Source organism: Sceloporus undulatus, chromosome 1 (assembly GCF_019175285.1).
Source record: "Sceloporus undulatus isolate JIND9_A2432 ecotype Alabama chromosome 1, SceUnd_v1.1, whole genome shotgun sequence".
Lineage (NCBI taxonomy): Eukaryota > Metazoa > Chordata > Lepidosauria > Squamata > Phrynosomatidae > Sceloporus > Sceloporus undulatus.
In genome coordinates, this window is record NC_056522.1 from 10,170,779 (window position 1) to 10,191,977 (window position 21,199).

Below are 21,199 nucleotides of genomic sequence, written 5' to 3' on the forward strand. Positions count from 1 at the left end.
TTGTTCACTTTAAGAGTTTCTTCTTTCTGGTGGAAATTATCCAGATGTTTATGGATTTCTTCTTTTTTTAAAAAAAATTAATTTTATTTTAAATTTTATTTTAATTCTTTAATAATAGTTATACAACCATGCACATGAAGAAAAAAGAAAAAGACAAAGATGAAAAAGAACTATACAAATAAGTACCTACTACCCATTAATAGAAATTATAACGTAAATTACATGTCTTCTGTAACATTCAAAGTTACTTTTACTGCTAAAAAACCCCCTCTAAATTCTTACAGTTTATCAACACTTTATAAGCCTTGATAGCACATCCCATTTTATTTCAACAGGTCTTTCTTGATGTCAAATGATTTCTCCCAGAATTTATGTACTGGGTTCCATTCTTCTTTCCACTCCTCTTCAGATCTGTTGTTTAGCAACATTGTCAGTCTGTCCATTTCTTTCACCTCTTGTAATTTTAACGTCCAATTCTCCAGAAGTAATGGCATATTATTTTTCCAATTTTGAGCAATAACCAATCTTGCCACTGTCACCACATATAATAGTACTCTCCAGTATTTTTTTCTCCATTTTTGTGTCAGTGATCAGTAACATGTTTAATAAATAAAATTCTGGTAACATTTTAAAGTTACAGCCAAATATCTTTTGCATTTCTAAATGAATTTTGTGCCAGAATTTACTAACCTTTTTGCACGACCACCACATATGAAATAGCGTACCTTCACCTTTTTTACATCTCCAACATTTCAGATCCTGTATTTTATAAATTTTCTTTATTTTCACCGGGGTGAGATACCATCTGTTTGTCATTTTTAGATGATTCTCTTTTAAGGCTTGGGAGGCAGTAAAACTATTTGTTTTTCTCCATGAATTTTGCCAGTCCCCATACATAATTGGATGTCCTATGTCTTGTGCCCATCGTATCATATTTTCCTTTATTGTTTCTTTTTCTAGGGCTCTGTTTAGAAGAATTTTGTAGAATTTTGATATTTTCTTTTCCCCCTGTTTCCACCATAATAGATCCAATTCATTTACCACAATCTCTATCCTTTTTCTCTTGATATCCTCTTTAAATTTTAATTTAGTCTGACCATACTCAAACCAATTTAAGTTGTAGCCCTCTTTGTTCAATTCCTCCCATTCTTTTAATTTGATTTCCCCCTTTTTACCCACTTTCGTTAGTTCTTTATAAGTCTGCCATTTCTGATCTTTTTTCTTATTATATTTAAAGGCTTCTTGAATTGATGTCCATAATGGCAATTTATTATAAAATGTTACTCTCAATTTGTCCCATGTAGCCAAAAGAGCTTTTCTAATAGGATGATTCAGAAAGTGCTTAGATGATACCTGGTCTTTATATAGTAAATATGTGTGCCATCCATGCTTTAAGTCCACCCCTTCCAAATTCAAAAGATCTCAATTTTCCAGTTTAATCCACTCTTGGATCCAACACAATTTGCTAGCCCACATATATAATTTTAAATCTGGCAACGCGCATCACCCTCTCTCCTTGCTGTCCTTCAGTACATCCCACTTTATCCTTGGTTTGCCCCCTTTCCAAATAAACTTCTTCAATTCCTTCTTCCACTGCTTTATTAACATCTCCTTAGTCATAATTGGTAAATTATAAAATAAAAACATAAGCTTGGGGAGAATAGCCATTTTGATAAGAGCGATTCAGCCTAAAATTGACAGGTTTAATTTATTCCACTTCAGCAGATCTTTCTGTATCTCCTTCCACTTATCTTTATAGTTATTTTCATATAAATTCAAATTGTTATTTGTTAACCAAATACCCAAATATTTCACTTTCTTAGCTGTCTTACAACCTGTCTTATTAGCTAATTTTTCTTCTTTTTTTCTCCCAATATTTTTGATTAATAAATTCATTTTTTCCTTGTTAACTTTAAAACCTGCAAATCTTCCAAATTCTTTCAATTCTTGCATTAAATGAACAACACTTTTTACCGGTTCCTCCACTATCGCCACAAAGCTAGAATTTTCCTTTCTTTCCCCTTAATTCTCATACCATTGATCTTTTCGTTATTCCTAATAGTGTTCATTAGAACCTCCACTGTGTTAATAAATAATAGAGGGGATGGGGGCAACCCTGTCTGGTACCTTTATTGATTTTAAATTCCTCCGATTTACATCCGTTTATTAATTAAGCCGATTGTTGATTGTAAATTTGTTTTATATAACCTAAAAATCTAGCTCCTACATCCATTCTCCTTAGAATTTCCATCATAAGGTTCCATCTTATATTATCTAACGCCTTTTCGGCGTCGATAAATAGTAAGGCTCGCTTTTTTTGCCTATTCTTATTGTAATATTTCCAGGTATTGAGTATTATTCTGATGTTATTTTTAGCCTGACGTCCTGGCAAAAATCCATTTTGCTCTTTTTTGGTGACTTTATTCAAGATAGATTTATATCTCTCTGCAAGAATCGTTGAAAAGATTTTGTAATCAACGTTTAAGAGGGATATTGGCCTGTAGTTTTTAACTGATAATTTGTCTTTACCCTCTTTTGGTATCAGTACAATTGTGGCCTTTTCCCATGATGATGGTACTCTTTGCTCTGCCAATGCATTAAAGACCTTATGCAATGGTTCTACTAATTCTTCCTTAAAAGTTTTATAATATTTAGCTGTATAGCTGTCAGATCCCAGAGATTTCCCCTCCTTTAAGTTCTTAATTGCCTGTAAGATCTCTTCTTTGCCTATGGGTTTGTTTAATTTTTCTCTTTGTTCTTTAGTCACCTTTTCTATTTTTTTCTTATCCAAAAATTCCCCCATTTCCTTTTCTAACTCTACTGAAAAATCCTCTTCTTTATAGAGTTTTTGGTAGTAATCCTTAAACGCTTTATTTATATCGTCCTGTTTATTTGTTATCAAATCTCCATATTTGATTTCGTCTATTATATTGGTTTTCTTATCTTTCTTTAGTTTTCTTGCTAGCATTTTGTTTGTTTTGTTCGCACTTTCGAACTGTTTTTGTTTTGCCTTCCTCAGATCTAGTGCAATTTCTTCTGTGATTTCTACTTGTAACTCTTTCTGTATCATTTTCATTTTGTTCACTAACTTTTTATTTTGAGGCTGAGCTATTAGCTCCTCTTCTACCTTTTTTAGTTCTTCTTGTAGCAAATTATACTTCTTTTGTTTTGCTTTCCTTATTTCATTCGCCCTTTGTATTAGTAAGCCTCGCATCACTGCCTTACTCGTGTCCCATATCATTTGTATCGACATATTTTCAGTATCATTTTTTTCAAAGAAAAATTTTATTTCTTGTTTCATTTTTTTAACAAAAGTCTTCCGATAACATATCCTCATTTAATTTCCATTCAAACCCCTTTTTCTGTATTCTCTGTATATAGATTTTGATAAAATTATGATTGGAGAGAGATTAAGGAGCAATCTCCATATTTTTCACCCTAGTTATCAAACCTTTTGATATCATACACATGTCTATCCTTGAGTGTGAGTGATGACAATCTGAGAAAAAGGTGAAACCTCTTTTATCTCCATATAATTTGGGCCAGACATCTATCAAGTCCTGTTCCTCTATTAGCTCCCTAGCACTTTTTGGTAATTTCCCTTGATTCTGGCCAATAAGTTTAACCGATTTCCTATCTCTGCTTGGTTTGATGACCCCATTAAAGTCACCTATAACAATCACATTATTTTTATTAAATTCCATCAACTCTTTATTTAATAATTTAAAAAAAGATGTTTATGGATTTCAGTGGCTTTCCATTTTTGTTTTGGCTTGGCAGATATGTGTATTTTAAATTTACCCACACTGAAAACACTGGGGGGGGGGGGACTAACTGCACTTTCTGATAGTGCTGGATCACTCCTGTTTGGGGAAAACATAATGGCTTTGGTTCTAGCACATGCAATGCTGACTTCTCCCTTCCATTGGAATGTCCTGTTTCAGGGCTTTATGCCAGCAGTAGCATAAAGGCATAGTGGTAGGCATGTAGTGAAGAGGGCACCTGTGCCATGTGCTGTCTCCTGCAAGCAGGTAATAGTCAATTTGCATTCAAATGACATATTTCTGTAATAGTTTTGGAGCAGCAATTAAAGAAAGATTATTCTTGAGAGGCACCAGTGTATTGTGTGAGTGTATGATGGGCATTAATTATAGATGGCCAGGTAAAATTATTGTACCCATCAGGATATGGTAGCGTATGTGGCTATTGAGTAATTTTTTTATTTTTGCTGCTTTAAAGGCCTTTTATAACCACCTACTTTTATCTAACTCTTCCCATTCTGGATAATGAAAGACAGGGAGCATTCTCCCAACTGCTCTTTATTAAATTACAGTCAGCACTGTCATCATTCTCTATTGTCTCTATAAAAATGGGGGTCTTCTGAGTAAAATCAGTTTTGTTAATATTTTCTGAATTATTTGGCAAAAAGGTAGGGAAAAGATGAGGTAATTTCAATCTAAATGTAGTTGTTTCATTATGTATAAACTATAGATGTTTGTATTTTTGATAAATGAAGAGGATCACATATGCAGAAGGAGTGAAGTGATAGGAGTGAAGAAGTGTCATAAACACTACAAACATTGCCATTATTTAAAAAAAACCGCTTAGAAATCATAACATCTTAATGTTCTGTTTCTGATACAGGTTTTTTTGGGCGTTAGGTACATTTTTTAAAAAAGTGAAAATGGCACAGTCATATAATGCAGTGAGGAGCATTGCCCCCTCTCACAATATTTTAAACATAGTTTATTTGAAACGAGCTCTCATTTTCTCTCAGATTCTTCCAGAACAACCAGTAACTTTAGAAATGTGCTGAAATGGCAATTTCTGTTCTAAACAGCGTAATAAAATTGCACACTGGTCTTTTAAAAACTGAATGGAAAATATTTGTCCCAAGCTATTATAAAATAATGTTGCTTCCCTTTAAAAGGAAACCAAATTCTTCAAGCCCCTCTAATCCAAAGTGACTTTCAATAAACAGCACCACAGTTGCATATTTATTTTCTGCCAAGCTCAGTAATTTAAGGCATGTCCTGATGCAACACAAACAGTAGACTTGTAAATATAAATGAGATCCAGGTTGCTCCCCTGGAAATCCACTGAGTAAAACTGAAACAATTTCAGAGTAAAAGTTTGGATTTTTATTTTAGTTACATTTCCTCAGTTATATTTAAACCAAACAAGAGCTATTAAGAAAGTCCAACTGTTTTTCATCATAGTGTTAAAACTGGCAGTGAATACAGGAGTACTACAGATTGTCTTACCTCTTTTCACTGAAGGATGCTCACTGAAACCTTTGACTTAGTTATTGGCACAAATAATGTTTTAATTTGTTTGTGTTGCCATTTCATTTTATAGCAGCAGTATTATCTTATATGGATAAGATTACTTGCTAGAGATCCTATTCATTTTTGTGTGTGTTATGCACCTTTGAGTTGTTTCCGACTTGTGGCGACCCTAAAGTCAACCTATCACAGGGGTTTCTTGGCAAGTTTCTTCAGAGAGGGTTTACCATTGCCATCCTCTGAGGCTGAGAGAGTGTGACTTGATCAAGGTCACCCAGTGGGATTTCATGGCCAAGTGGGGACTCAAACCATTATGCCACATTAGTTTTCATGCATTTTTAGCATAGTGTAATTATGTGCCAGTCTAGTTACAGTGGAACTGACATGTGTAACGCATGGTAATACACTCAGGCATTGTACAAGCGTAGATCATCTGCTTGGTATGAGAAGGGGCCTCATTGTGTGCTTGCAGAACAATTGACTGCACTAGGGGGCTTACTTGTACGACTTCTGAGAAAGCACAACTCCTTGTGTGATAAGCTTTGATAGCAGTGCCATGTTCCAGCAGGCTGGTGTATGACTTTTATTTGCTTGTGTGGCACTCCAAATACTGCTGTTTAATTTTTGTATTTGTTTTGTAGATCAGAATATGGCTGCACATCCCTGCTGTTATGCAACATATAATACCATTTAGGACCTATGTTATAAGGTAGGTTTTGCAGATAGCTTGCAGTTCTTAGAACTGCTTTCTCAAAATGTGTTGATAGTTTCAAATCACTCAGATAGTGTGCCTAGCATGACAGTCAGCAAACGCTAATACTCAAACAGTATTTAATCATTTAATTGCTCTGATAGGAGTAGGACCGCAGCATCAGAATTAATAAATGGTCTGATGTTTAGTTTCTAACCAAGGATTTATGCAGACTAGTGTTCAATTCTCTTTATGTGTGTGTTTGTGTTCATTGCCATTTGTGCATTAGAAACTTTGGATACAGATTTCCATTCAGCCAGAAAATGTATTGTATTTCAAGATACATTTGGGCCAGAAGAAAACCAAGAATCAAAATATTACAGGAAAGAAAGAGGGGGACTAGGACTATCAAATTTAAAATTATATTATAGAGCGGCCTATTTAGTTTGGATCTAAGATTGGATCATGTTTAAAAATACACATTTGTTAAATTTAGAAGGGGATGGGTTACGATTTGGCTGGCATGCCTATTTATGGTTCGGAAAAGAAAGTGTAATAAAGACTTTAATAATCATTTTATTAGAAAATCTCTATTAAAGGTGTGGAAGATATATAAGGAAAGATGTTCACTCAAAACACCAACTTGGATCTCCCCACATGAGGCTATGTACAATAAAGAAAATTTTATGGAAAACATGGATAAAATTTGGTGATTTAATTAAATACCAGGAAGATCAAATTCAAATTCTAACACAAGAGGAATTGGAAGACAAGGGTTTTAAGGGCCACTGGTTATTATTTAGACAATTAAGAGAAAAATTAAAAATAGAAATTAAAAAAAAAACGGAATGCAGAGGAATTTAACTGAATTAGAAAAAATTTTAATGAAGGAAAAACATCAAACCCTTTCTAAAATTTATAAAATATTATTAAAATGGGATACAGAAGATGAATTTATCAAGGAACTGATGATTCAATGGGCAAAAAACATTGGTCATAATATTGATATAGACAAATGGGAGAAAGTTTGGAAAACAACAAGCAAGATCACATTAGCACAAAATATAAGAGAAAATATTTTTAAAATGCATTATAGATGGCACCTGTCTCCAGCTAAATTATCAAAAATGTATTTAAAAATGAATCCAAATTGCTGGAAATGCCAGAACGAAATTGGTTCTTTCTATCACCAATGGTGGACTTGTAAAAAAGCTAAAAATATTTGGAGATCAATTCATATAGAAATTGAAAAAATTTTGAATGTTAAATTAAATATGACCCCAGAATTGTACTTATTGACTATGATAGAAAAGGATATGAATATGAATAAATCAAAAGAAAGACTATTATTTTATATGATAATAGCTGCAAGGTTGGAGTATGCCAGCATAATGGAAAAACTCCTTTACTCCAAAACTGCAAGATTGGCTAATAAAGCTATTAGATTTGGCTAATTTAGATAAATTGACATGTCTTTTAAAAGTGAATAAAATGGATACTTTTGTGCGAAGTTGGGAACAGCTCTATAAGCAATGAATATGGAGACATAATGAGTTGTGGTTTTAAAGAGTGACTGAATAGGCTCATATAAGAAGCATCAGTATATGTTATTAATATAAGTAGTAGTATTCAATATTTAAAGATCATCATGATTTAAGTGAGGATCTTTGTTTTTGCTTTTTTGTAATTAAATGTTAAGGTGACATTAGGTAAGAAGCATGAAGAGAATGCTGAAGGATTTTGTTGGATGAAGGAAGTCTCTTTTTTAAATTTTCAATTCTATAATTCCTATTTTCTTTTTTTCTCTCTCTTTCTGTTCATCTTCCTTATTTAATATTTTTGCCATTGACTATCCTTTCTCTCTCTTTTTTATGTTTTCTGCTTTTTTCTTTTTCTTTCTTTTTCTTTGTTGTTTTTCATATTATTATATTTACTATATTAGATAAATAGGTAGCAATTTTATGTTTATATTAAGTTTGTATAGTGAAGCTTTGTCTCACTTGTATTTAATTTAAAAATGTACTGTATAAGTAACCCTGAATAATATAACAGTATTGCTTTAAGGAGATGATGAAATAATTGCATGTATACAATCTTAAACATTTTCAAAAGGGGCATACAAATGTGTTAACTAAATAAAAAAATTAAAAGCGTTATCAGAAGGTGTACTCACCCCCTTTCTTATTTGACTCAGTCAAGTGCAACTCTTAGTCTTCCTTAACCTCAAATCTTCTGTTTGCTTTGAGAGACTGGGAGTAGGTGAGTCTTTCTCATTTTTTCTGTGTCCGCCACAAATGTAGAACTATGGTCCAAAACACATTGCAGAAACAATCCTGTTTGAGACTGCTTTAACTGCCCTGGTTTACTGCTAGGGGATTGTGGAAACTGTAGTTTTGTGAGACATTTAGCCTTCTCTGTCAGAGAGCTCTGGTGCCACTATAAACTACAATTCCCAGGATTCCTTTGCACTGAGTCAGGACAGTTAAAGTGGTCTCAAACTGAATTATTTCTGCAGTGTGTTTTGGACCTATATCAGGAAATCATATTTTTATTTTAACGATGCGATATCCCAGGACAGAAGAGCTCTTGTAGCCAACGCCTGTTCCTAATGTTGCTTTATGTAGAGGCTGAGGAAAGTAGCCCTTTTGTACTCATTTTTCAGTAAGTCAGTATAGTTGCTAGTGTATTAATTATTGGTTAGACTGCTTTTGAAATTGGAAGTGAGAAAGGTTGAACTCCTTATGCTGCTTCTGTAGAAGTACAGTCCTCTCTCTGTTTTCGCAGGGATCTGTTCTGTCTCCCCCCCCCCCCATGCAAAACAGAAAATCACATATTCCAGCCCTATTAGCTTGAATGGAGGTGCGCTCCCACAGAGGTGTGGGAGTGCATGCCCTGGGCGCACGCCCCATTTTAACCCCCTCCGTTCACCTCTTGTGGATAGTCAAGGAGTGCGGATCCCAAGTCCGCGAGGACAGAGGGAGGACAGTATATTTGAAAAATTAATCCTAGTTAATAAATTGATACCAAACATCTCATTTCTTCCTCTCTTCCAAATGCAATTACTGCTAATTATAGTTTTATTTCACAAATAGCAGTTCTATTCCCACTGACTGCAGTTCTCTTATTAAGGTTTCTGTTCATATGATTTTAGTAACGATGATGACGATGATGATTATTATGTTGATGATCTGGCAAAATTAAACAGGCTTTGTTGATATTTGATCTTTTTTTTATAGGTATTTATGTAAGCTGTCAGACCAGGAGTTAAGACAGAGTGCAGCTCGTAACATGGCAGACTTAATGTGGAGCACAGTTAAAGAGCCATTGGATACAGCCTTATGTTTTGATAAAGAGAGCCTTGATCTTGCATTTAAGTACTTTATGTCACCAACTTTAACCATGAGATTGGCCGGACTCAGTCAAATAACAGTAAGATTCTTTTTTAAAAAATAACTAATACGTTGTGTGCAACAATATTTTTCTCTTGTCTGGGGAGATTTGTACACTTTACGTATATAACCCAGTGATTTCCAAAGTGGGTGGTACGCCCCTTCATGGGTGGTGGAAGCTTCCAGGGGAGCAGTGAGAGAAAAGGAGGCAGCAGGAGAGTCTTTGGTCAAAGTATTGGCACTCAAGAAATGGAAGGAGAACTAGCATCCCTTAGGCCCATGGTGGAGATAAAGAATTAGAGCATGTGGCAACAGGAGAGAAGCACTGCAAAAAGGACCTTTCACATTTGGGGCCCTGCTTAACTTTGTGAGGTTTGCTGCAATTTGGCTGGCAAGTTGGCGCTGCATTGCTGCTCCTACTTTCTTTTGTTGGACAGGCTGAAAGAAGAGGTAGCAGAAGGAACGATGTTTGGGGACGGAACTAGAAACTGTGTGGGGAAGGCATGTCTCTGGGAAAGGAGGGGGAGGAGTATCTGGGGTTGATTCTTCCAAAGAGTCCACCCCAGCACAAGAAGGATTGAGAGTCCTTCCTCACTGAGGAGAAGATTATCCCTTTGCACCCAGCCACCTTGGGAACAGTAACTGAGCAACTAGTCAAACAGCAAGAAGCTTCTCAACTCTGCCAGCCTTTGCCACAAAGTCGACATGGCTGCTCAGTCATTGCTCAGCCAACTGCTTGGTTGCAAGCCCCCAGGGTGACCAGGTACAAAGGTAGCAACAATTGAGCAGCCAGTCAAGTAGTGCCTGAGAACCTTCTCATCCGCACCAGCCTTTGCCACAAGGCCAGATGGGCAAGAAGCTTCTTGGGCACTGCTTCCTTTGCACCTGGTTACCCTGAGAGGAACAGCCAGCAAGCCTCTCTTTTGCAGTTAGCCAGAAGGAGGAGCAACTGCTGTATTCACCCATGAGAGGAGGTGGAGGTGAGCCCGGTGCACCTGGGTGTAATGCTGCTGGCCTGGCTGGCTCCTGGGCAAACAGTAGACCTATTATTAAGAAATGAGCATGGGTGCACTAGGGTTGTCACCCAAGAGGAAACAGGCTGGTAGCCCAAAATAATTTGGGTATCACTGATACAGCCAAAGCCAGCCTTGATCTGCATGTGCATTAGAATGAGATGGGAATGAGGTGGTAAAGTTCTATGGTGGGAAGTCACATTATACAGCTTCAGCTTGCCCGATACGTATGAATGCTCTGTTACACAAAGAGCGTGCTGCCGGGGGGGGGGGGGGCTGCAGTGCTGTGGTACACATAGTTTCTGAGTGTTATGGTAACTATAAAAACCATAAGATCTCTCATAGTAATAATATTTGTACACAGAATCCCAACCTCATTCTATAATGAATTCTTTCATTTGAAAACTAGGTTACACAACACACACAAAATCAAGGAATGTGATTCTGATATTAAATAGGAAATAACCGAATGCTGGAATCATTCTTCAGTTATGTTCATATTTCTGAATTTTACAAAGCAAGGTGGAATGCTTGTTGTAGTTAGATAAAATGTGCACTGTTCAAAAGAAGCTAGCTCTGTTTCTTGATTCCTCTCAGTGCAGATTCCATAAGGTCTGTTAAAAATTACTGCAATATCAGAACCAAGTTATTTTAAATGAACTCTCTGTAACTGAGATTTTCCTCCAGTTGTAGTAATGCTGTAGGATATCAGGCAGATAAATACATTTTGAATGTTGACTTTCGATTATGATAGGCCAATTAATGCACCCTCAGAATAAGAAAACTATCAGTTCTTTGATCACATCATCTTAATTACATGTGTATCATCCCTAGAAGAAATGTGGGGAGGAGAGATGCAGCATTGCAAGATTTTGCTATTTTAGGACATAAAAGTAATTTTGCAAATAATAATTCAGGAAGTGATCTCCCATGATGTTTTGTTCCACATCTGAACTCCTCTCTCTCACTCCACATCTTCCATCCACTTAGGCCATCTGTCTACTACACCTGAGCAATCCAGTAATGTAATCTTGACTGTTTACATAGTTTCGTGAAATTGAACCCTTCCTCATCATAGTCCCTGAGACAGAAACACAGCTGCTTATTAGCTGCTTGTCTGAAAAGTATGTGTATGTGTGCATACACGTGTGTGTGGCTCCTTGTGACCCAAAAATGATAACCAGGAGTACTTAATTGGCAATGATAGTATTATACATCTCTTCTCAGTGGAGTCAACAGTTGAGTTCTGGATTTCTTTTTTATTTTGCCCCTTTCATATCCTGATTTATTTATTTATTTATTTAGCCTGCTGGATAGAGATACTTCAGTTCATAAATGAGCAGGAGATGGGGAATGATCCCTTTCATCCCCAAGCATTAAATTGATTACATACACTTGGGGTTTCAGTGTGCAGTAATCACACACACACCTTTTCTTGATAAGGAAATTTTCTTCTTGGTTTGTCAATGTCAAGTAATTGCAGGCATGTTATAACATTTTAATTTGTTTACATTGTGTTATTTTACTTGCATGCACCCTGAGAACTTTTGATATAGGATGTGATAGAAGCAAATAAATAAATACTGTTCTGTGTGCAGCTCGTAGTCTCCAGCTCCTTTCCATTGTAACCCCCCTCTCTCTTTCTTTCAACTATTCCATTTCTTGTTGCAAACTTCATTTGTACCTACTTAAAAACTGATGTTTATAAGACCTGTTTATAAAATTCAGACTAAAATAGCTGCAGCTTCTCTACCAAAGGATCCATAAAACCTATGGCAGCCAGGTCCACACAGACTCACATATCCCCTGTGGTTTGGTTGCTGGGTAAGATCTAAAGTGCGCCATGTTGAGGGGCGTATAGATATATAAATAACTTGTTGATACATGTTGAGTCACCCATATTCAAAATGCATGGGAGCAGAAACGTTTGGATTTTGAGTTTTTCCAGATTTTGAAATATTTGCATGTACACAATGAGATATCTTGAACATGGAAGCCAAATCTACACGTGACATTCATTTATGTTTCATATACAGCTTACACACATAGTGTAAAGGTAATTTTATACAATATTTTAAATAATTTTGTGCATGAAAAAAGTTTGCATACAATGAACCATTGAACTTGTGACATGTTGGCATTCAAAAAGTTTTGGATTTTGGAGCATTTCAGAGTTCGAATTTTGGGATAAGCAATACTCAACCTGCATATAAGATGTCTTGGTTGTAGTAATGCAGATAATGAACAGCAGCCCAGTATGACTTTTGTCACTGGAGGTTCCACATTCAGAGGTCTTGTACATTTCTGCAAAACATCTATACCTCTCTAATTGTTTTAAACATTAAAGAAAAATGAATCAAGATATATTTAGCCAAAAGCAGTGAATAGTGTAATCTTCTATATTAGCTGAAGGTGCTTTTGCTGATCGCTTGTATGAAATGCTGATTTAAGTGGAATTCCTTTTAGGTTTTTAAAGCTGAGTCTTAATTTGTTTTTCTTTTTTCTTTTGTAGAACCAACTTCATACCTTCAATGATGTTTGTAATAATGAATCTTTGGTTTCAGACACAGAAACGTAAGTAGGATTGTTACTTTGTGTACTTCCATTTAATTGTCTTTGCTATCACTGAAGATTACACTGGCAGATTTTGTTCCACCTTATTCTGAGTTTTGAGGAGGCTCTTTTTACGTATGTCATCCCTATCCAGGGTTATATCCCACATGTGGCACAGTCTTACATTCCCCTGGTATTTGGAGAAGAGGAACTGTCCCTTTCCTCTGCTGTGTGTAAAAATTTATAGTTTTACGTTTATGTGAATAGGGCTTCTAGAATTCCATTACTGGATACTAACAGCCACATGAATCCATTTTCTTTTTTAAAAAGGTTGTTATTCCAGTTGCCATTATTTGTTTTTCTTGTAAAAAACATAAATATCTATTGAAGTTAGTTTGGCGCTCTTTCTATTACACCTGAAGGTCAGCAACTTCTTTATATTTTTACAGGCGTGTGTAAGTGCACTTGAATTCCTACTTCAAATGGCTTTGTAAAATATCATAGTAGTAGAGGGAAGATAATTAGAGATTTAAAATAGCAATCCTTCTAAATTTCACTCGTGCAGCTATCCTTGGCTTAAGGCAGGCATCTTTCCCATGATAGTAAAACTTACTGAGTGTCTTTATAATTGTCAAGAATGTGGTGGTAATATTTTTGCTCTCTGTTTTAAAATACATTCCAGTGATCACTCTATTATTTTATTGTTTATTATTCCAGTTTATGTTCCATTTTTAAACATAGTATAAGCAGAGAAGCTCCATACTGTACCATACTGATACTAAACACAAAATGGGGGCTCAGGAGTAGAAGTTTAAAAAATTGTGGCTTTGGGGACAGAGTCAGACACATGCATCTACTGTATGCAATGAGCCTATGTATCCAAGAAAAAAAATACCAAGCTACTATAAATCAGAGTCGTGTGTGTGTGCATTGTGTGCCTTCAAGTCATTTCTGACTTACGGCGACCCTAAGGTAAACCTATCATGGGGTTTTCTTGACAAGATTTGTTCAGAGGAGGTTTACTGTTCCCTGGCTTTGAGAGCATATGACTTCCTCTAGTTGAGGTTGAGAGCATGTGACTTGCTCCAGGTCACCCAATGGGTTTCATGGCCGAGCAGGAATCAAACCTGGTCTCCAGAGTCATAGTCCAACACTCAAACCACTACACCACACTGGCTCTCTTACAAATCTAAAAAGGTGCTAAATTGGTTGCTCATAGAATAAATCAAAGACAGTCAGTTTACAGTCCTATTTTAGAGGTGAGGAACAGATCTAGTCTTAGCATTGGCTTTGTTTAGGTCAACTCATTCATATGAAAAATTGTTATTTATTGGAAGTGCTTATACAGTAATTTATTGACTGCCTTTTTACTTGCTTTCTCTTTTAAATGGCAAGGCCAGGCTGGTTGGTTGGTGTTGGTGGTATCAAAAATTAATTACAGGCTTCTTTATGAGGAGACAAATGTATTTTAGTACGGAACAAGGCACAAAGACTCACTCTTGAATGTAATGACATTTACATTGCAAAAATTAGATTTTTTTTAAAATGCATTTGTTTTGATGGCTGTTAAAATATAAAGTAAAAACCAGAAATACAGAAACTCCTGAAGAAATGATGATGATGATGATGGTTTATTTATAAAGCGCTGTAAATTTACACAGTACTGTACATAGTAATCAATTAAGCAAAAAATAAAAATAAAGGCCTGCCAGAGGTATACATTCTAAGAAGAAACAATTACAGGTAATGTATATATTAAAATCTAAACAATAAATACAAAACCAAACAGATTAAAAAACTTGAACAACCCATCACTTTGTGATTGTTTAGGATATGAAAGAAAACCATTTTACATGAAATTTGAGTTAATATTACAACTGCTGCCACTGCTTGTTCTTTTCTTTTTTACGGTTATTTGCTCTGAAGATGTATAAACCTAAATTATTACTACAGCTACATCAGCAGCCAGTTTCACATGGTCAGCTGTCTTGTATTAATAAAGAAAATTTCAGGAAAGTCCTGGAAGTATGCCTGCCAGAATTACTGTTGTTCATATAATGCTTGTGTTTATGAAACAGCAGTTTCAGAGACACAGTAGGGATGTATAAAGACACTTATTCTTTTGTTCCCTTTATGTAGTTCCATTGCAAAGGAGCTTGCAGACTGGCTGATTAACAACAATGTGGTGGAACATATTTTTGGACCAAACTTGCATATTGAGGTAGGCTTAAAATACATTTGGATTTTCTTTCATTATTGTAAAGTTTACTTCATATTGTATTAATTTTGTCTTCCTGTTTTCCAGATCATTAAACAGTGCCAAGTGATTCTTAATTTTCTTGCTGCTGAAGGACGGCTTAGTACACAGCATATAGACTGCATTTGGGCTGCAGCACAGGTATATCTTTATTTAAAGAGAAGGACCAAGAAATATGATTTGGTTCAGGTGTAATAGTAAAATCCAAGACAGCCATGGTCAGGCTTAGATTCACATGTTCTTTCCTGCTGCTTTGAAGGGATTAAAAGCTTTCAGATTTGAATGGTTACAGTTTCCCATTGTGTTCAGTTTATTGACTGTATTCTGAAGTTATTGTTCACAATTTGTTTTATTGCCAAACTATGGAAAATGTAATTTATTTGTTCTGTGACTATTCATAAATTATGATCTGAAATCATAATTTTAAAAATAATCACAATTGGGAGAAACTATATTTTATTAAGTTTAAATGTAGTGGTGAAAATGCTTTATTTAAAATTGAAAGTTGTCAAACTCATTCCATCTTGCACAGACAAAATGAAGAGATGAGTGGAAAAGCACACCAGCCTGAGACTCACTGTATCTTGTTTTTGTAGCATTAAACCATGAATAGCAGGCGATCTCTGAAGCGATCTGCAGCAAATCAGGATAAGATTATTTAATCCAAATATTATTTAACAGCATCTACAAAATGATATAACAGCAATTCCCACCCTCACTAAAATGAAGAAAGCTTGTTATAATCTGGAATCATTTTGTCTGTTGAAAGAGTTCAGACTATGTTTAGTGCTGGTACTAAAAAACAATACTTAGGCCCTGTACACACGGGCCGTTTAGCACGTCCTGGCGACGTGCAAGGGTTGCCTCGGGGTGCCGTTTCCAGATGCCCCACAACCCTAGGACGTCGCCAGGATATCACAGCTGTGCGGTGCTGTATACACAGCGTGCACAGCTGTGACATGACTGCCGCGCGCCTTCCAGGCAGGCGCACACAGCAGTGATGTTCTCACGCTGCCGCAAGCAGTTTGCGGCAGCGCTAAAAAGAGGCACTTTTTAGCAGTCTTTTTGTTTCCACGTAGCCGTGCCACGCAATTTGGTTGCTGCAGCGCAGTTACGCAGAAAAGAGAGGTGGCCACTGGCCACCTCTTTCTGGTGGTCTGTACCCTGCCTTAGTGTCAGTGTTCTTTGATTGTAAAGTATGTCTTTTAAAGTAAACTCCAATTGCTGTATATTGGGAGTGCTAGGACAAAAGAAAAAATAGGTCCCACAAGCATGAACCCTGCCCACCACTGTGCTGAATATGTTGGGAGTTATGTTTGAACCAAGCCTTAGATTATTTTATTGGCTCTCTGTTTTTTTACATTGTTGGTGTTCCTGGCGTTGAATCACCATCAGAAACATCTCTTTACCTGAGAAAATAGCTCAGGGCGATCCAGTGTTGTGTAAAGAGACTTCTTCTGTTCATGGAACGCAACTGTAATTTCCTCTGTTTTGCATTCCCACAGAGTTTGCTCTGGTAGATTCTACAGCAGGGGTGGGCAACCTGCGGCCCGCGGGCCGAATGCGGCCCAGCGAGGCCTTGGGACCGGCCCCAGCCTGGTCCTGCCACCGATTGCCGCTGGGGCCTTTGGCCTCTCGCGCGCAGGGGCAAGGGGGGCAATTGTCTATAGACGCCTCAGAAACATGCATTTCTATTAACATTTTTTTTTAAAAATCAGCAAATTTGTTTGCGTGTCCTCCACTTTTTTTAAAAAAAAGTGTCCACCATTTGAAAATGTTGTCCTACATTTGTCCTGGTTTATTTATTTAATTTTTTAAAATAAAAAAATTATATTTAATTATTTATTTTTTGGCTTCGGCCCCCCAATTGTCTGAGGGACAGCAACCCGGCCCCCGGCTCAAAAAGGTTGCCTACCCCTGTTCTACAGTCTTCTGGAAAAGATTTTAGGTGGCTCAAGAGGCTGAGGGGTTGGGTAGGGGAATCTGTTCTGCTGGTAGATTCACTCCACTTGAGAATAAGCTAATTGGATAAAATTTTAATAATAATAATAATAATAATAATAATTTTTATTTATTTTCTTGCCTCTCCCGGATGGATTGAGGTGGGATTACAGTCCATTAAAACCCATACATCAATAATAAAAACATATAAACTACATCAATAAAAATAATACAATTAATCTTAAAACTAACTCATCATCAAGTGGTAATGCAGTAGATTCGTACAATGGTCTGAAGGTGTTTCTTACACAAGGTCAAGTAGGTAAGCTCGCCGGAAGAGATCTGTCTTAAGTGCCTTGTTAAATGGCTCCAAGGAGGTAATGAGATGGATCTCTTCTGGGAGACTCTTCCACAATTTCAGAGCAGCTGCTGTGAAGGCTCTCTGGGAAGTTGATATGAGCCTGGTTGATTGATGTTCTAACATGTTCTTCCCAGTTATTCTAAGTGTGCGGGCCAGATTGTGTAGGGAGAGGCGTTCCCGCAAGTAATTTGGGCCTAAACCATGTAGGCTTTAAAGGTAATAACTAACACCTTGTATTGTGCCCAGAAGCTAATTGGCAGCCAGTGAAGAGATTTTAAGACAGGTGTTATATGGTCAAACCTGGATGAACCAGTGACCAGTCTGGCTGCCGCGTTTTGAACCAGTTGAAGCTTCCAAACTTGGTACAAGGGTAGCCCCATGTAGAGCATGTTACAGAAATCAAAACGAGGGATTACCAGTGCATGTACCACTGCTTCTAGGTCCTTTTGGCCCAGGTTGGCACCATTCAACACACCTATTGAGTATGCAACCAGTGATAATGTGACTAGCAAGTAGAAGCAATGGAACAAATATGCAAAAGAGTGGGTTTCTGTGTAATCCAAAATTGATTGTGCAGAATGGAAATAAAAATATCTGGATAGCTTTTTTAATTCCTCTTGTATTATTGCTAATTTGTATATGTATAGAAGTTTATTGTTAAAAGCTAAAAGCCGTCACAATATAAAATAGATCCAAACAGTAAATACAAAAACAGTATTAAAAAAAAAACCAAGGCACAAAAACCACAAATAAAACAACATGGTAAAATTAGTAAAAGAGACCCATCAACAAAAAACAATAATACATCATAAATAATAAAATAATAAAAACATAAAACTAGAATGGTTCTAGTCATAATTCCAATCAAGAAAACTGATTCTAATTTTGCTAGCAGCTAAACCAAATTTTGCTACCATAGAAGTAACAAATACATTGTTGCCGGCCAAAAGGACACAAATCTGCTGAAGGCAAGATCTATCGGAAAGGGATTTTAAAATACATTCAAGAAATCTTTGTCTAGGAGATATATACAGAGGACAATGTAAAAGGTAATGTTCGATATTCTCCACTTCCCTGGTTTTGCAGATACATAGTCTTAGATGGACAGGAGTGTTATTATATCTGCCCGTCAAATAGGCAGAAGGCATACATTGGTATCTTAGAGCAGTAAATGCTTTTCTAGCAGGGGCAGAGTAAGATTATTAAAGTAATGCTCTAACCCAAATGATGTCTTATACAATGGTTACCAAAAAGAAAAAGAAGAGTTCGAAAGTGCAAGAAGATCGGCCCATTTGTGGAAACAAGATAAATTTTCTCTTTAATCAGTTGCTTGACTCTACGGGTGGCATAATTTGGAAGTGAGTCCACATTAATCTCATAGCTCTGCAATATTGTTCTAACTATAGATACCCAGGAGCTTGGAGAGTTAACAGATATTTGTTCTAAAAAACATTTTTTGGGAAGCCTGGAATCACTCATGGATAACAACTTTAGCCAGTAGAAAGCAAGAGCGGTATGTGTACCAGCTTGAAGAGTAGTTTGGCCTGTTTCAGCTCTCAGAAAAGAAACTGTTGTAGTTATAAAGTCAGCTTCAGTTTATGGGTGACCTTGTGGATCTGAGGCCTTCAAACATGCTGCTAATTAACTCTACTAATATGTTGCAAATGCCTTTATTTGTTTATTTATTTATTTGTATACCACCTTTCTGCCAACTTGGATCCTAGATGGTGCACAAAAGCTTAAAAACAACAACTATAAAACAGTACAATTTTAAAACACAGTCAACACACCTCATTAATATTACAAATCAATGTGTAAAATCTTGTAAAGAATACTAAATTAGCATGCATAAAAACATACCAAACAAACACCCAATAACAAGCCTCCCTGGGGCACAATTATTTATTTTTAAGCTTTAATAAACTTCCTTTATTAAATCAACCCATCTGTAATGTGTTCCTTCTTTTTTTCTGCTACCTTCTACTTTACTGGGCATTATGTTTTTAATTAGACCATTTAACGTACTTTATCTTGCATGTGTAAAATAATTTAAAAGGAGGTATCACCACATTATGTAAAATAAGCAAATTTTGTTATTTATAAAAATCCTGTTACATTTTTCTATACTGTGTGTTTTATCTTGTCTCTTTTTTTTCCAGCTGAAGCATTGCAGTCGCTACATACATGACTTGTTTCCTTCACTGATCAAGAATTTGGATCCTGTTCCACTCAGACATCTTCTTAATTTAGTATCAACCCTGCATCCCAGTGCACATACTGAACAGGTGAAAACAAACAATTTTAAAGCAATTTGTTTTCTGTGGCACAGTCCACAATAAAGCTGCACTGCAGTTATCTGGTTGAAATGAAAAGAAGTATTGTATTAGCAGAAGCCCATTTTTATGAGATTGGATTTTACCTATTGTACTGTACATGCACTGACTTTTCTTGCTGTATAACAACAAGCTTGTGTCTTTTATAGTATGTGGAACTTTTATTTTTCATGCAAAAAGCTACATAGCTTGTATAAAAATTACAGGTTGTGAGGCTTATTGCCATGCATTAAAAACCAGAAATTATAAGCTTTGTTTTCTAGTTTCATTTGTTTGCAATCTTTATTTGTTTACAGACATTATATTTGGCATCCATGCTCATTAAAGCATTGTGGAATAATGCACTAGCAGCTAAAGCCCAGCTATCAAAACAGAGCTCATTTGCCTCTTTGCTAAGTACAAACCTACCAATGGGAAATAAAAAAGGTAAGTATGTATTTGCTTCAGGTATGTCATAAATGATTATTGCAGAACAGTTGCTAATTTTGGGGAGTAATTAGGGTTTTTAGTGATCAATATTTTGACATTTGTTGGATGCTTCATGTATTTAGATAAAAGATTCATACAGGTTATGAATAGAATTGAAACTGCCTTTGAAGAGAGACATTTGTTTTGTTCTTTGTTTTTTTAAAAAATAGAATCATAGAGTTGGAAGAGACCGCAAGGGCCATCCAGTCCAACCCCTTGTCATGCTGGAAATTACAATCAAAGCATCCCCGACAGATGGCCATCCAGCCTCTATTTAAATACCTTTAAGGAAGGAGACTCCACTACACTCCGAGGAAGAGTGTTGTACAGTCAAACAGCCCTTACTGTCAGGAAGTTCCTCCTAATGTTGAGGTGGAATTTCTTTTCCTGCAGTTTGCATCTATTGCTCCGGGTCCTAGTCTCTGGAGCAGCAGAAAACAAGCTTGCCCCCTCATCAATATGATATTCCTTGAAATATGTTAAAAGGGCTATCATAATCACCTCTTAACCTTCTCTTCTTCAGGCTAAACATCCCCAGCTCCCTGAGTCTTTCCTCATAGGACATGATTTCAAGACCGTTCACTATTTTAGTCACCCTCCATTGGACACACTCTAGCTCAGGGGTAGGCAACCTACGGCCCGCGGGCCGCATGCGGCCCGTCGAGCCGTTGGGACCAGCCCCTGCTCGGTCCTGCCGCCGATTGCCACCGCCAAAGGCCCCAAGGGGCAGGCGCGCAGGGCCTTGGGCCTCTCACGCAGCCACGCAGGGCCTTGGGCCTCCCGCACAGGCCCCTCAGAAGCCAGGAAGGAGCCTGCGAGGACGCGCGCACGGGCGTCCTCCACCTCCTTCCGGGCCTCTGAGGGGCTTGGAGGCCCCTCAGAAGCCGGGAAAGAGCTGGCGAGGACGC

General features: G+C 36.8%; 1 protein-coding gene across 1 annotated transcript in view; it reads left to right on the forward strand.

Annotated features, from left to right (window-relative positions):
- USP34 (ubiquitin specific peptidase 34) overlaps positions 1–21,199 on the forward strand; it is a 170,521-nt gene that overhangs the window by 40,516 nt on the left and 108,806 nt on the right. Inside the window, 7 exon segments of the mRNA XM_042447637.1 lie at positions 5,927–5,994; positions 9,213–9,405; positions 12,891–12,952; positions 15,071–15,152; positions 15,237–15,329; positions 19,650–19,775; positions 20,120–20,249. Coding sequence (XP_042303571.1) covers positions 5,927–5,994; positions 9,213–9,405; positions 12,891–12,952; positions 15,071–15,152; positions 15,237–15,329; positions 19,650–19,775; positions 20,120–20,249 — 754 coding nt within the window.